Here is an 18,035-nt window from a genome sequence, read left to right as displayed (position 1 = left end):
TAATCTACCTAATGTTAAAGTAATTACATAATATTAATAAATTACTAGTGAGCTTGTTTTCTACGCTTAAACAAACCCTTGACTATTATAGGTTCTTTTCTCGCACAGTCCTTATGGTGGACTATACTTTGTCATCTTTGGCAAAGTAGTGGTGGCCTTGGCCACACAATTTTCATTTTCCCTACCTAAGATATATAGGACAGAAGTTAATCTAACAATGTGACTTAGGGAGCGTTCAAGTATTACGTCAAGCAATTTTTGGAGATTCTTGACCCCCCCCCCCAATGAAGGGCGCCGTAACGTTTACTGTACCCAATAGTAAAACGTGTGGCAACTAGTGACTTTTTACACCTGAAACTTACCCTTATGTGGTGTAAAGTACTGGAAAAATAAAATCAATCCCCGCCCCGCAACGTAACGTTTTAGAGGACCTCCCCCCTCCCAACAATTCGTTACATAATACTTGAACGAGAGAAATGAGAATTTTGAAAACTATATTTGTTTGTACCGTTAAGTAATAATATATAAGCACTCTTTATCAACGTAATACCTACTTGTCAGTAAGATAGTTTCCAGGAGCTGACAGCGAGCGTCCGGCCCGCGCCAAAGCTGTGCGTTTTCCTCGCACAGCAACCGCCGTTTCCCCAGTTTCACTAGATTCGCGACGGGAGCTACTCTCCCGACTGCGTAGAAATGGGTTCTGAAAGTGTCAGATAGAAATGTTGACAAAAGTAAATAACTCCTAGCATCTAACAATAGAATATATACACTCCTGCAATTTAAAGCTAATGATCATTGTTCAATCAAATTATTTTGTGCCATGCCTTCAGTGGTAAACGAAAAACATTTGTAGAAAAAACGGCTTAATGTAGAAAGTTGCCAATACTTTTATTGTTTTTCGAAGTAATCTCCGTTCCTCTCTACACAGTCGCATTCGATGGAACCACTGAGAAAAGCAGTGGGCCAATTTTTCCTTAGGGCATTTTCGTACGCTTTCGTACGGCACCGCATCTTCAGGGCTCGTAAAGCTAATACCTTGTATTTTATCTTAAGTTCTGTAAGTAAGTAAATGAAATCTAAGTAAATGGAATCTTTAAGTAAATGAAAGTCGAATGGCGCCATGTCAGCACTGTCGAGGTGAAGAAGGATCCCGCTTCGAGGGCGCTGCTGTCGACTTTTTCCAAGACAATAGGCAAACAGCGATTGACATACCAGTCTGCTGTAACTGTCCTTCCATCTTCTCGCACAACTGTCGCGTTCCATCTTCAAATGACCTTTCCGACCAAAGAATGAGGCAATCATCTTTGACGTCCTTGACGTCTTCCTTTATTTACTTTAGTTGGCCGATCCACGAAAGGAAACACCCACTGATTGTCTTTGGTTTCGTAGCAATATATCCAGCTTTCATCACCTGTGACGATGTCAATATCAGCATTTGAATCACCGCCGTTGAACTTTTCTAACATTTCGCGACATCAGTCCATGCGAAGATGTTTCTGGTCGTCGGTTAAAGGATGGGGAATCCATCTGGTACAAAGCTTCGTCATACCAATGCCTAGGCTTGCCTGTATCTGCTGATAGGTCACTCTCTTATCTTCCTGTATCATGCATCGCACGTGATGGAGCTTCATTAAGAAATGTTAATTGGGGCTTATCATAGCTTTGTTGTTGAGTAAGCCCACAACGAAAGTCATTATAAATCATTGACCAAAAATTTTCTCGCGTTAGGTTCATTTTGACGTGTAACAAGAGTTATAGATTTTCCGCCAATTCACAACAACAAATGACAAATGAATGCAATATACTACATTAGGTTACCAAAAAGTTCTAAAATTGAAATTCAAAAAAGTTTTCATTAGCAATGTTTCTAACTGGTCAGTTCTAAACATTTTCAGTGTTACCCACGTATATTTGGTACGATAAGGTACGTCCTCATTACTCCACCGCGTATTTTAATTATTTCATTAAGTAACTAAAACCTTTTTCAGGCTCTAAATAGCTGAAGAGAATACATGCTCTTGCACTCGAAGCTATGTGTTGTGATTTAACAGCATCGGTCTCTTACAGCCTCAACCCCACAGTTATTACTAATAACGAATTATTTACTATCATTACAAATCAAATCGCTGTCAAATCTACTAAATAGAATATATTGTTTAATATTAATACTTAATGAAAAACGGAAAGAAACAAGCCATAAAAAACGATTACTATGGATTTGTACTACATAAAAATTGTATTTAGTAGTTGTATTTTTTTCAACTAAAATACAGCAGTGTTAGCCTAGTGGCTTCAGCATGCGACTCTCATCCCTTAGGTTGATCCCCAGATCGTCGTAGGTTTGATCCCCTACAAACACTGTGTGTGCTACCTATGGACTTTCTTTCTATGTACACATTTAAGATTCGCTCGAATGGTGAAGGAAAACATCGTGAGGAAACGAGCTTGCTTTAGACCCAAAAAGTCGACGGCGTGTGTCAGGCACAGAAAGCTGATCACCTACTTGCCTATTAGATTAACAAAAGACCATGATACAGATACAGAAATCTGAGGACCAGACCCGAAAAGGCTGTAGCGCAATTGATTTTATTTTTATAATTTAAATTCTTTTAATAGGAAGAAGCATTTATAACCTTATCTGTATAAATGTCGCATTAGTTAAAATTTGTATAGTCATTATTTCTGGGTGCTGTAATATTTAAAATAAAAATTAGACTAGTGCCTGTTTCTTAGCCCCAGATTGCATTCCTTTCTTAATAATATTTTATAATTTCATAATTTCATTTCTAATTTAATTTCATCTATAATATAAAAATGAATCGCAAAATATGTTTGTAAGCGCATAACTCTACAACGCCTGGAATAATTGTTTTAAAATGTTTTAAATTACTTTTTTTAAAATGTTCGTTGAAGTCTTAGGATGGTTTTTACGGCGAGAAAAATTCGAATAATTTCCGGGAAACCCCTAAAACAGTCATTTTCTTTTTCCCATACAAACGTTTTGTAAATAAAATGTAGAGTCAATTTGAACTTTATTGCTATTTAATAAAGTTCATATTAAATTACAAGCACTCACTGAAACCAATCGCGTTAAAAAAAGGATTTAATTTTTGAATTATTAATTTAAGATAGGGATACTATCTGAGAAAAATTATTTGAATATATACTATTAGGAAATTATATCAATGAGGCACACAATTTTTAAATATTTGTCACTTTTAGGTTCCCACTATCCTTTTAGATTATTTTCGAATCAGGTTTGAACCCTAAGTTCGCCTCTTAGTTTGAAGCCCTCTAGCAGACATCCCAGTCGGGGTTTTTTAGTGGGTCACAGAAGAGTGGCCAAAGTTCGTGGAAGCGAAGATACTTTGGTCACCCGAGCTGAACCTCACACATCGGCCTATCATCAGGGTGATGGTTCTGCCATCTTCATGAATTTTTTTTGCGCCGACTATAAAATTGGTAGCAACAAAAAACTGCCACATTTCAAATCTTTTTGACAGAACGAAGTCTGTGGGGTCCGCTAGTTATAAATAAAATAATAATAAATTCTGAATAATATCACAGAAGATCTCACCTGAAAGCTGTGTTTCTTGAGCATGGTCTTAATGAGGATGAGTGTGGAGATGTTGGGGATGGAGGTTACTACCCGTGCTAGATCTTCATCTGTCACTTCGACTAATCTGCAATTCTCCTGCTCTGACGGCAGCAGGTCTCTTCCGCCACAGGTTATCCATTCATTGTCCTAAAAGAGAATAATTTTATGCATTTAAAAATAGTGTGGTCTTCAGAAGTAACAGTTTTACTCTAGTGTTTCTCGCAAGTAATGTAGGTAACAAGAGCAAAAAGCAATATTAGTCTAGTGCCTTCAGCGAGCGTCTGTCATCCTTGAGGTCGTACATTTGATCCCCTGCACTAATAGACTTTATATGTACGCATTAAATACTCGTACGCATACGAGCGAGTGGTTCGAGTGGTGAAGGAAAACATAGCGATGAATCATGCTTCTAACCCAAACCTGGCTGCAGGCACCTTCTTGCCTATTAGAAAACAAATGATCACGAAACAGATACAGAAATCCCAGACCAAGAGTTGGACCGCCACTGGTTAAGACAATATAAGCTGTTGGGATTCATATTAGTTCGTTATTTTGTTTAAATTATAATATTAATAGATTTAAATACAAACTAGGATAATAGTTGCTATTCTAGTATTTAACCATATACTACTTAATTCCAGTTTTAACGCCAATATAAGTTTTATATTATGTATACGTTATTTTAATTGAATCACAAATACCTATTCAGACCAGTGTAAACACAATTTGAGAGCCTGAGTTTGTATGTTTTATGCAAGAGTTTATAAAACTATATACATACCTTTATTTCTTGCATCGTTGCTCTTGTAACAGGATCCTTATCAAGCATGCGTGACAACAGTTTTTTAAGAGGCTTTGAGAGGGCGGGTCGTGTAGGAAACGCCAAAGGCTCTGAAAGGATTCGCTTCTGTAGCTCAGCGGCTGTTGGTGACGTCCAGGGAACGCGGCCTGTGACCATGGCGTATAGAGTGACTCCGAGTGACCATACGTCCGCCGCCTGAAAGTTGTAGTAATATATAGAAGTTGTCGAAATTCATATTGAAACATACACGGTCACGATAGTTTTATATGACGTTGTTCTCAAAATAAATTAGAGGGAAGCTGATAAGATTTTTAAAGCATCAAGTTTTTAGTTTGCGGGGGAGTTTTTAGATTTTGACAGACTTATGTAGAATATATTGTAAATAATACTGAAAGTTCTACTGTTTTTAATTATATTTTAACTGTTGCGTGAAGATTTGACATAGAGATTAAGCGGAGTTTTATAATTTATTCATCTTATTTACCATTTCATTTGCAAATAGTTGTTTTTTTTTTGTAATAGGAGACAAATGGGCGTGAACGTTGAAATCACATTTCCAGAAGGCCCATAATTGCGTGCCGGCCTTTCTAGCATTAGTATACCTACTATACCGACTACCCTTATACTGAATTTTTTTTATGTAAGGTAATAAGCATAATACTTACTATAAATAATATCGATATACACATGAAAGTGTTATTTATTTAATCTGGTGGTTCCCCGAAGCCAATAGCGATAAGATCTAACCCAAGCTTATGCAAACATCCTAAAATTTATTTCAAATTTTGTAAAATAACTATATTTTTCATATTGTTAACTTTGTATATTGAAGGCCAATATTGACAAAGTAAGAAACTGCAACCATTGACATCATGCTTACCGTTGCGCACCAGCTTTACTTGACATTGAAACAAATTGTCATAATACAAACTCTTAGGCAAAATCGATATATTTCTAAGGACAAAAAGATACATTTATAGCATACCAACCTCTCCAATATATTTGTCGTTGAGGGTCGTAGCCTCTGGCGCGCGAAATGCTGGTGTCCCAACAGCTCCAGACAGTTTGCCTGCACCTGCCAGCTCCCCACATGCTCCTAGGTCTGCCACCTGTACTCGATCCTCACCAAGCAGCAGGTTGGCTGGTTTGATGTCGCGATGGGCTATGCGCTGGTAGTGCACTGAAGCAAATGATATAAAATTATGTATTTCTGATTTATGCATATATATATGTCGCGGTACAAGCGTTGTTCGTGAGAACAATCGCCGTCGCTTTCGCATGTGGCATATTTCGAATTTAGATTTAAAGCTCAGTGAGTTCTGCGTACGACTTTGCTGGATGCCGTCTAAAACCAAACTGACCGACCGTTTTTTTTAATGGAATCTCGCTTTACAGCTCAGATCGGGCTGTTTTGGCGAGCGTAGCTCGGCTAGAATGGCGTTTTATCCCGCGGCTAGCGCAAGGGCGTCTCCTGTGAGACTCGAACCTTGGCTTGTGCCGTCGCGGGGTGGTCAATCGCCTGAAGGGCAGGAGGAGGCTCTGAGGCTCACTGGAGTGAGCGAAGTGCGAAGTAAAGGTCCTCGCGGTGGAGGCGGTTTTTTACCCTAATCTGTGTTTGGCTATTATTATTATTGGCGGCGCGGTGGTCGGCGACCACGTCTCGATCCGTTACGTCCTCACCTTCGAATCGTCCGCAGTACCTCACTCAAACGCCATCTCTGAAAGATTTAGCATTTGACGCTTTTTTTAAACAACTAATAACGACATCTATGATCGCTTTAACGCAACCTCGCCGACATGTATATATACGTATAGTATTTTTAATTATACATATATAGTTAAAAATAGCCGTAGCAAATATCAAGCAAATTATCTTGTATGTTTTTCTAAGTAATAAGTCCAGTACAAATTTCTTATAAACTAAAGAGTTAAAAAATATTGTTATGCTTATATTCTGTATAATATCTTACATTAATGGAGAAAGCAATCACATTCCAGGTTAGCCAATACCGTTTAAGGGTTGCAATTGTCGAATGTTGTTTATTAAGATTTGAGGGTAAACAATTAACAAGGCGCGAAACAATATATATGGTTGTTCGTTCTTCGAATACATTAATTACGTACTATCTGAAGTTTTACGTTGTTTGAAAAGAATGTTCGACACTACTTCTCCGGTCGAAAAAGTTTTCCTTAAGAAGCGAATATCGAACCTTTCCATAGATTGGTTATTCCATATTGTCTAAATAAACTTAATGAATTGGATCTTCAGTTTAGGGTGTCCAATAGTTCTTGAAATTAAAATTAAACTTCGGGACTTTTAAAGTAAGCTTTTAATTAAAGTTGTGAAAACGCGATTTAGTAAACATTTCCGTATTTATTAGTATTTAATAGACGGGACGATTTGTATAGGCTTCGGTTGGTGTTTTTTTTAACATTTTGGAAATATAAACATATGGGCTATATGGTTACTCAGAAATAATGTAGCATTGTAATGGTGACATAATTTTCAGGCCCAGTATTCTAGAGTTTATTTATAGCATATATTATTATTACAAAAATACAAAAATTTATTCTTTATAATATAAAGTAGGTCTTCTGTCCATTTTACAAAGCATTCCGATAGTTGTGAGATAAAGCCGGCGGTTCGTAATAAAGGGCTCTCCATACATTTAAAATTATTTTTTGGAAATTCTAAAAAAATCATCAACACCTAGTGCTCAAAGCTTTTGATCAGTTTCCACCATATTACTATTTCACATACCTCCGTCACTAGGTGTGTATTCACACACTAACGCATTCACACATACTTAATGTATTGTAAGACTAGTGTTTGATTAGTTGCAGCAATAATTATACTTTTTCACAAAAATTGTTTTAAACATCTAACTGACTAATTGTTATCATGTTACCCACAACCTAGGGACTCCCTAGTGATATATGAATTTTGACAAAACCTATTTGTCAAGAATACAGTTTAAAAAAAATGTCATATGTCGCTTTCATTTCCAGTTGATTTTTTTTTCGAATCTTCATACCTTGGGTTTGCCAGTCATTTTCTTTACTCGATTTTAGAGTCTCTATACGAATATACTCCCCTAACCTTCTTCCTCTTAAATAGAAGAAGATGAATAAATCAATAAAACGTGGTGAACGCAGCTTTATGCAGCATAGAGCTATTTATCTATATCATAATATAATAGATATATTTTGCTCTAAGCGTAGCCTTTTAATAAAGTCAAAGGAAACGTATTACGTAATTTCGTCAAAAATAACAGACATTATAAAGGGATGGACGTGGGTTGGGAAGTTCTCGGTATTTCGTATTATACGAACTGAAATACTATGTTATATTAAATCAATGAGTAGGGATGTCCAGAAGCAAAATATCTGTTACTGTTAATTATTTTACGGTTTTTCGAACTACAAAGATTGTTACGTCTAAAAATAAGCCTAGTATAATACAGACGTGATATAAATAAAATCTAAACGCCTAGATATTTTTGCGCCTATTTTGTTCTTGAAAACTGAAATTTTAGATACATTTACGTAAGGGTTTCCTAGACATCTATTAAAATTCTACGGCTTTTCTATCTAGCGTCTGAATATATTTTAAGTTGATTTCAATAAGGCAGAATTTATCGATAATTCGCATTGCATGCAGTACTATGCAGTACGGGCTTCAAGTGAAAATTATGCAACACTAAGTTATGATGCGAAAGGGTTTGTTTAAAATATTATCATTATTCTCCGTTAAGTATGCCATGTGACATAATTTAATAACATATACACAGATACATATATTGCTCCGACATAGATAAAATCTATGGCAATGTTAAGATAAATTAAACGATCTTACTTACGATACTCAACGCCGAGTAAAGCGTCCCTGAAGTACTTTCTTGCCAACTGCTCGCTGAGGGGGTTGTCTGTGGGAATATCTATCACAGGTCCTCCCTCCAGTAGCTGGAAAACTAGGTACAATTGGTCCTCTGCTGGATCATCTAATACCTGCAAATAAAAAACGCTATGGAAATATAATAAAAACAGTGCATAAAGAGTTTATTGTTGTCTATGTATGTTACCAGATGTATTTTTTTATTGTAATACCTGCTGGCAAACTTTTTATAAATAAAATAAATAGGTTTATACTGTTTATCTGTGTAATTGTATTGTTATGATTATTGTTTACTGATACATTTATCAAAGCATAAATATGTTTTTTAATTATTAATTAATTTATTATTTTAATAGTTGGCCCATAGCGCGTCTACAATATTGAATGCGTTTAACAACACGAGTTATGAGCTTATGATATTTTCGTAAAATGTTAAGTGTCAAGTTTTCACAATTTCTGTAAGAACAGTATATGTTCAGATTTCGTTTATACAAAACAATATTGTTTCCATAACTATTAATTTTCACATATAGTTCAATAGGTCTGGTTTACAACCATGTTATATAGGATCCTTCAAACATTTTATTATTTCTGAGAATGCTCGCTGAGAATAACTTCTCATGCATTTAATTCCGATGAGATAATACCGGTCCATTTATGAAAGGTTTCAAAGGAAAACGATAATAGACTTTGAACTTTGAAATAAAATTGAATACTGAGAAAAGATAATTGTAAAATCCTTGCCTAAATATAGCCCTATTTCGTTTAGAAGTCGTAGTATTTCCAATTATTACAATTTATTTTCGTATAAAACCTTTTAGTCTTTTTGGAATTTCAAGCCTAATCAATGCTTTCTGAAAACAAACAAGCTGACCTTCTTGTTCAGAGGGTTCACATAACCTATGTGAAATTGTTTTAAACAAAAGTTTTGTTACTTTATCAAAATTTAATATCGTTTTATTTTATTAATTTCGATGTATTTTCATTGTAGTCACATGTTCTCAAACTCAAAATAACTTTATTCATATAGGAAAACAAGTACACTTATATATACGTCAGAATAAAAGTTATATTAATTGTATATTTAAATTTACTACCAGTTCGCAAGTCAAGGGCTTAGAGCGGGCAAGAAGAACTACCCATATAATTTTGAGGTCCTGGGTTCACGCTTGTAAGTACGTGAGCGGCGATATAAGTAGTAAAGGGGATATCTTACATCTAAGGGGAGATTCAGAAAAAAAAGCGCGAACTATGAATATCGTATATCAAGATTCAATATATTTTTGATATACTATTGGAGTCGCGCCATGTCGTCTCTGAATCTGAGGGCTTACCCTCGACACTTATCTCGACTTTGTATACGCCTTAGGGCAATAGCGCACTAGCGGCCAGGACGCGCGGCCATAATGCGCGACCATAAACACCAGTGAGCGTGCACTAGCTGCGGCGATGTCATTCAATATAGAAAGATTTATATCTGAGCTTGAAACTAGGAGGGCGTTGTGGGATATGTCGATACACAAGCTACTATTTCTTTCACGTCCATTTTGAAGCGCGCTGTCGTTTTGGCCGCGTTGCTTGTCTACTACCCTTGCGGCCGGGTCGCGCGACATGGCCGCTAGTGCGTTATTGCCTTTAGATCCCAAACTATACAACCACACCTTGTCAGTAGAACAACAATAGAAAACAGGTCAGGACAGATTCATGTTGTAGCCCCACTGGACACATGCATGATTGTGTATTAAATTATCTCCGATATTGTACGCGCGTGTCACTAGTAATTTCCCATGAGACTCATTCGGCAACGCATCCTTGTATTTTGTTTCGCAATATCGATATTTCTAATAACATAATTATTTTGAATGGGTTATTTATAATGATAATAAACTCTTTAATTCGCATATAGGAATTTATAATTTAATATTTTTGCTGTCAAAGGTAACGGTAATTAATGTGGTGGATTTACAATTCTACTTAAAATGATATATAGGTTTCTGTTGTAGCAAATTAAAGGCAATTATTAAATTATAATAGGCAAGTACTGTCAACTTTTTGGGCCAAGCCAGTTTCCTCACGATGTTTTCCTTTATTCTAGTGTTAAAAGCGCAAATTGCCTCCTATTACATAAAAAAAATACAGACTGAAAATGTATTGGTGCATAGCCGCGGTTTAAACCTACGACGGAAGCCAAACCCAATTTAGCTGCTAACTTAAGCTATTTCAGGAAGTTAAGACCACCGTTGATCCAAAGAAGTTATAAGAGTACTTTCTGAGTTGCTCGCTGTTTGTATATTTAATAATTCTTAATTTATCATCACATGAAGTTATTCATTCACATGAAGCTTCATTGCTTAATAAAGGGGAATAGAAATTATAGTAACTGGATTGTCGTGGTTTTCAATTTGCATTATAAGTATCAAATATCCATCAATCAAAACTTTTTACCCTATCGTAATGATATTATAAACGTGGAAGTTTAGATTGATGAATTCTCTACCCTTATCCGAAACAATAAGAAAATATCAGTACTACCACGAGATTGTTAAATACTTGTATGAAGCCTAGTGATGGGAAAAATTCGGAACATGAGACCGGCTGGTTGATGGTAGTAGCAGAACGTACAGGAGTGGGAGTTTATTCATGAAGTGGTATCTGATGTAGAAAAAATAAAGAAAACTCTTACTGTTAATCATATGCCAATATAAAATATTTGACTCAGACGACGTAATCGTTTAATATTAGGTCCTTACATATGAAATTGGCGTTTTGTATGGGAGGAAAAAAAAGTCGAATATTTTTAAATATAATATATTTAATTAATCAAAGTTTGTTTTCTATGCACTTTTGCCATCTCATAGGGAGTTCATTGATCCCTTTACTAAAAAAAACAGTCGGACGGGAATCAATAAAATCTGTGAAGGCGATTTGGACTGCCCCATCAGAGTTAAATTTTTTCCCTTGCAAGAAGTGGTCCAAATTTCGAAAAAAAATGGTAATCTGTTGGAGCAAGGTCCGGTGAGTACGCAGGGTGACTTAGACATTCCAATTGAAGCTCTTCTAATTTGGTAGCCGTCTGTTGTGCAGTGTGTGGTCTAGCGTTGTCGTGAAGTAGCAGTGGCGTGGAGCGATTGACCAGCCTAGGTTGTTTAGCCGCTAGCTTTTCCATCATGGTTTGCAATTGCTGACAATAGACATCAGCCGTAATAGTCTGGCCAGATTTGAGAAAACTGCAATGAACAATACCGGCACTAGTCCACCAAAAGCTTACAAGTAACTTTTTGGGGTTAATTTTCGCTTGGGGCAAGATTTGGCTGGCTGGCCAGGATCCAACCATTGCGTTGAGCGCTTTCGATTATCGTAAAGAATCCATTTTTCATCACAGGTAATGATTCGGTTTAAAATACCTTCATTATTGTGCCGGTTCAGTAATGTAACGCAGCAGTCGACGCGCGTTTGCCGGTTTGCTTCAGTCAATTGGTGAGGTACCCACCTTTCAAGCTTTTTAATCTTCCCAATTTGCTTCAAGTGAATTAAAACAGTTTTATCACTAACACCGCAGCCTGTAGCTAACTCGGACGTGGTTTGTGATGGATCCGCTTCCACAATAGCCTTCAATACTTCATTATCAACTTGGGTCTCAGGCCGTCCACGGCGCTTGTTCTGCAGGTCGAAATTTCCAGAACGAAAACGTTGGAACCAAAAACGAACTGTGTTTTCTTTTGCAACATGACCGCCATATACATCATTCACCCTTCGAGTCGTTTCCGCAGCACTAGTGCCATGGCGGAACTCGTACTCGTAAATAATGCGATACTTTAAGTTTTCTATTTTGTAAAATGAGTGACGCAAACAGAAAAAAACAGAAGAAAAAAACAAATGAATGACGGTCATCGAAGCACAAATACTTGAGTAAATAGCTGTACAAATTTGAAATTGAAATTGAAATTCCTAACCAAAGAGGAGGTATTTAAGGTCAAAGTGGCTAGTATGACAAAACGCCAATTTCATATGTAAGGACCTAATATGTTATCAAACTCACATTGACCTATTGGTAGATGTGTTCTGTGGATTCTGGGTGGGGATGGGTGAGGGATGGGTAACTGGTACTAACCTACGCTGATGTTGCGGGCAGCAGCTACTACCGTGTCAAACTAAATTTAGTTTAAATGAAAACCGGAGCAACTAACCTCAACTAACTTAACTACATTAGGATGGTCCAGTTTCTTGAGCACGGCTATTTCCCTGTAGATGCTTTGCAGCGGGTCAGGTGGCGGCCCCGGGCCAGGGCGGCGGGGGGGCGCCCGCCCAAATAAACCCGCGCGACGCATCAACTTGCGTTTTGATAGAATTTTCATTGCCTGTAAATAATTTATATTATTAATAAACTACCATTTAGATCGCCTTTTTTATAGAACATCGACAAACTGGCGGGAGGCGCCCATGGATACTCTTAGCCCAAGAGGGTTCGCAAGTGCGTTGTCGGCCTTGTAATTGTAAATTGTAATTTTATAGATATACCCTATCGTCGTGACTAATTTAAGTTTGGATGCCGTGCTTCTAAACAGTGACTTGGTAACGATGCGAGCTCTTAGTTGTAAATTTAGGCGCTTGTCACAAAGTACTTTTTTTAGTTACAAAAAGGCGTACCGCGCTTGTTCTATTCTATAACGGATTTCGATGATACAATCATCTCTGTTCCTATCACATGACATGACAACGTATTTTCGAAACGTTTCAACGGTGTTAAAATGTCTATTTATATTAAAAATTATATCTAACAAGGTCATTAGTTATCTGTATACAAAAAGGTTTGATTTGTTCATATTATAAAGTTTCTGAATAAGTAAATATTCTTTTAAAAAATAGTTGTAGCCACAAATAAAAAATCCCTTTATCCAGTTACTTACATAATGCGTATCATCTTCTTCATTATATGCTAACTTAACGATTCCATAGGAACCCTGAAAATAAAGTTTATAATACATAAGTTTAATAAATATCTAGTCTGGCCATGGCTGTTACATAAAAACTTTATCTTTTTTCAACTTTTTAATTACTTTGAATTTGGAACACGTATATTATTAGAAAAACTATTTTTAAATTACAAACTATTAATAAAAATATTAATTAAAAACCAATTACCGTCGCGTCGGTCATAAGACGGTACGGACGTTTAGCTAGACGTTTAGTTATAGATTCAACTATCTGTATATATATAAAATACTACCTGTCCAATGGGCTCAAGCAGTCTATATTGGTTAAGCTGAACATATCCCGGTGCTTGCGCAAGTGAAATTCTCCGGGACTCTCTGGGTACTCTCCTCGCGCGCGGAGATCCTTGACTGCATTCTGCCGATTTGGCCGCGTGTGAGCGTAGCAGATTTGATCGATCACCGCTTGGGTAAGCAGATAATCTGTGGATTGTACATTTAAAAAGTTCGTAAATAAGTGTTAGAAGCATGCAAAAAGTGGCGCTTCAACCGTCTCAGATTTCTGTATCTATTTCGTGATCATTTGCTTTTGTAGTACCTAGTAGTGGAATTTGTGGTCAGCTTTCAGTATAAGCCATGCTAGTTTCATTATGTTGCTGAGTGTTAAGGGAGCGTTCAAGTATTACGTTACGAATTTTGGGAGGAGGTCCTCTCGTAAGATGTTTCGATGGGGGAATTCAGTCCCCCATCGAAATCGCGTTATTGATAATATTATTTTCGACTTTCCAGTACTTTACTACAAACACCACCACTGGTGGTTGGTAACGTGCGTTTCATGGGGAGGGGGGGTCAATAATCTCCAAAAACTGCGTGACATAAAGAAAAGTTTTTTTGGGAAAAGCCAAGATTCAAACTTAAGACCTTAGGACCTTAATCGTACGCTCTAACTCTAAGCCTAAGCAGCAATTACCATTAAACTATAGTTAACTACTATGGTTTCACTTTTTCCAACACCGTTTATAATTATTTTGTGTTTCTGAAACCTCATAACCAACATTTAAGCGTAGACCATTTTTATATTTAACTATTTAATTAACATTGAAAGAATATCTCACAATATTTTACATATAATGATTTGCGGCAATTTGTCGTCATCATATACAAAAGATAACATTATTGAGTTTAATAAAAATATAAATCGTGTCCAAACGCACAAATTACAGATACAATTAAAATATGGAATTACCTGTCGGTATCTGATGTCGGCCATCTTTGGTCCCTTTTCGCCTCGCCAACAACATCAACGGCTGAATGTCTGAAATCACAATAATTGAAGGTTTAAATAATAATACATTTTAGTTAAGACTCTGAATGTTATTTATTTAATTTGCTTGAAATTATTATAGTTATTTGAAATGTTGAGATTTTTTAATAAATGTCTACTTCTTTAGAAATTTCGCTGTCGTATTAAATTATCGTGGAAGCAACTCAACTTTTAGTTTGCTTGTGGTTGGACATTTCGTAGAACCGATGTTTCTTTCAGGCGAAATTGAAATAGCTTTTAAACTAATTTGTTCATTGTTCGATTGCATGTTTATTCACGTAGGGTGTAGGTTAGATATGTTTGTGTTAAGTGGCTTTTGTTTTCGATATTAGTTAAGCCTTGTTTGTCTACCCAAAACAATTTTTGTTTTGCCGAAAATAGACTCCAAAGTTTCAGTGTTTACGCGACGACTCACATATACATGATATACCTACTAATAATATATAGATATATATATATATACATATTTCAAGTTGTTGATTCGGTTACAAAGAGATATAAACTTAAAAGATATTATATCCGCAATTTTATTTACGATTTGACCATAAATTGATAATGGGAAAAAGGGAAAATCGTGTTGTGAACAAAGAAACTACTATTTTATTCTGTACACTCGGTGCAAGACTGAATATACCAACTTAATACATATATTCTTCAATATTAATGATACTATTTGTACCGCAATTTTATTTTGAACATGAATATAGGTTCGCTATAAATAAATCAATGGAACTACAATCTTTTTAGGTCTGGGCCTCAGATTTCTGTATCTGTGTCATAATCATTTGTTAATCTAATAGGCAAGTAGGTGATCAGCCTTCTGTGCCTAGCACACGCCATCGACTTTTTGGGTCTAAGGCAAGCCGGTTTCCTCACGATGTTTTCCTCCACCGTTCGAGCAAATGTTAAAACAGGTACAAACAAAAACAAAATAAAACAAGAAATATTACAAGACGTTAATACTATTATATAAAATAATATTAGGTCTAGGGCTTAGCTTTCCGATGGTCTAAAGCTTGCCGGTTTCCATACGATGATTTCCACCATTGTACAATTTTTAAATGAGAAATAAATATTTATTGGTGCTTAGCCATTGTTTCGATCCTACTACCTTAGAGATGAAAGTCGCGCGCCCAACTAGACTAACACTGCTCATTCTTGGAGGATTCTAGTTAAAAACTACTGCATATATCTAAAGTATTACTCCATTAAAATTATGCCAAGTAGTTTGTTTTATTTCTTAAAGTTGGCAGAGTACAAATACATGTCTCGTAATGAGCACGTAATTTTGTTAATCTCTCTAAACGCCTCTTGGAACCAATTATCATACACAAACACATTTTAAGATATTAGGGTCCATGTATTAGTTAACAAAACAGGTAACAGAATAATAAATTCAAACAAAAAAAATACATGGTTAATTTATGTTCCACAGATAAAACTGAAATACCTACTTCCGTAACGCTAAATTGCTGATTCGAAAAGAAATATCAAACTTTAAACAACTGTACAAATAGAACAATATTTGTTCGTTCATTTAAGTAGCTTCCTACCTTAAATACCACAGAAAGTCATAAATCGGTTTTAATAGATAAAACATTTGACTAACTTTAAATCACTTCAAATGTAAACTCTAAATAAATTTATCAATTTAAAAAGCTTATCCCATTTCGTGCAGACATCATAATTAATAATCTTTAATTGAATACACCTAAGTGGGCGTCTATCAACGAAAAGCTGATAAGCGAATACTACGTTTAAGTCTCAAAGGCTTCGTAATTCTGTAAAGGTAATAAAGCCAGCAAGAACTGTTCTACGAAATAAATTAATATTCAACCGCTGCAGCATCTAATTTATTCATTAAGCCGCTTAACAATTCACCGCTTGCCTCCACCGGGTTTATTCTCTCTTAGTTTCTTTTTACAACAAAACTTTCTTCTTTCATAAAGGTATATTTGTTTGTAGCTCAACGTAGGTAGCCATAACCTGGTGATCAGCTCATCCCCTCGGTGACGGGAAAACGTCCCTAATTTTGAGTCATGACAGTTTTGTTACGACGCTTTTCATCACCACACACCAGTGTAAGTTATATACATGGAGAGAAAATCCTTTGGCATTTCTTTTAGTTTACACTCCCTTGCATAATTATAACGGGTAGTTACGTATTAATACAGATAAAGAATCCAATAATCATACATATTTTCTTGTTAAAGTTATGAAAATTATGACAGGTTTCAGGCCTCCGTGGAAAAAGGAAATAATAAACTTAATAATAATATAACATGTGTGCACGTAGAGCTTATCCGTGTTACATATAAGCCGGGTTTGATCTAATTTTATCCGGACACCGCTCGACCGGCCCGCCACCAGGGTGACAAATACAGGGACGGTTTGACGTTTTGAAGGCTCATGCCATAATGCCATGAAAATAGGCAATTTTTTTTATCCCGATTTTTTACAATATCTGAGTTGTACATATTATTCTTGGATAGATGTAGACCTTTTTTTAATGAATATTATTGTATATAAATGTAGTTTTTCTTACTGTATTGAGCAATGTAGGTGTCTAAAACGAGATAAACCTTTGGAATTATGTATACTGTATTAAAGAACTAATATAATTTAAAAACGTATAAGAGAATGACTTCTATGACATGTGTCCTGTTTTATTGTAAAGCTATTTATTTATTTTACGGCATTTGGAATTGAAATCCAGCCAAACCCATAACTTGTCTAAAATTTTACATTTCCTCGGGGCTCGTTAGGAGGTCACCACCGAGGTACTAACTACAGAATTTCACGGCAGCTTTAACTAATCTGTGAACTGACAACTAGGTTAATGCCTCAACTATTTGCGCCATCTGTTGTTTTTTTGATGCAATTAGTTTAAACAGATTGAGTAATCGAATTTTTGTTAAAGTCACGCATTTTTAACGTACGTATATATGTTGCTTACGGGACAATTTTAAGACGTCAGTTAGACATGAGTAACAATCGTAAATTCTTTTTTTCTCTAACAATAATCTAAGGCATCTAAGTAGCTGTGTGCAGGCCACATAGCGGGTATGGACAAGAATCGATGGTCCGTTCCAGCTACTTGAATGGAGACCTCGGCAGTACGAAAGACGGCGTGGCCTCCCACCGACTAGCTGCAATGACGACATCGTCAATAAGTTTGGCTCCTAGTTGATCCCAGCCAGGCCAGGGCATGGTGTACTGGAGAAATATGAAGGAGGTCTACGTCCAGAAATAGACCAAAAAAAGCCTGATGATGATGAACGGATCTGAATATAATAAAATATAAGTGACAAAATAAGATAGTATTATGTATAATGTGCATTAGTTTATATCGATATGTAGTGTAAAATACATCATGATACCCAGTGAAGAATATTTATGAAGTTACAAAAAATTCACGCGAAATTGTAAAATAGAGCGCCGACTGACACGCTTTCAGAATTCAGTTTCTGAATTTGCAAGTGTTC

At 36.0% G+C, this 18,035-nt stretch overlaps 1 protein-coding gene across 2 annotated transcripts in view; it reads right to left on the bottom strand.

Annotated features, from left to right (window-relative positions):
- Nucleotides 1-18,035, bottom strand: part of LOC123713153 (calcium/calmodulin-dependent protein kinase kinase 2) — an 83,598-nt gene that overhangs the window by 3,092 nt on the left and 62,471 nt on the right. For both annotated transcript variants that reach the window (XM_045666693.1, XM_045666694.1), the window contains 9 exons: nt 14,473-14,541; nt 13,523-13,709; nt 13,203-13,256; nt 12,483-12,653; nt 8,261-8,408; nt 5,390-5,580; nt 4,380-4,595; nt 3,578-3,745; nt 555-700 (listed from right to left, as the gene is read on the bottom strand). In XM_045666693.1, the coding sequence (XP_045522649.1) occupies nt 555-700; nt 3,578-3,745; nt 4,380-4,595; nt 5,390-5,580; nt 8,261-8,408; nt 12,483-12,653; nt 13,203-13,256; nt 13,523-13,709; nt 14,473-14,541 (1,350 nt within the window). The remainder of the gene's footprint in view (nt 1-554; nt 701-3,577; nt 3,746-4,379; nt 4,596-5,389; nt 5,581-8,260; nt 8,409-12,482; nt 12,654-13,202; nt 13,257-13,522; nt 13,710-14,472; nt 14,542-18,035) is intronic.

The sequence above is a fragment of the Pieris brassicae genome, chromosome 8 (assembly GCF_905147105.1).
Source record: "Pieris brassicae chromosome 8, ilPieBrab1.1, whole genome shotgun sequence".
NCBI lineage: Eukaryota > Metazoa > Arthropoda > Insecta > Lepidoptera > Pieridae > Pieris > Pieris brassicae.
This window is presented reverse-complemented; position numbering and strand designations above follow the sequence as displayed.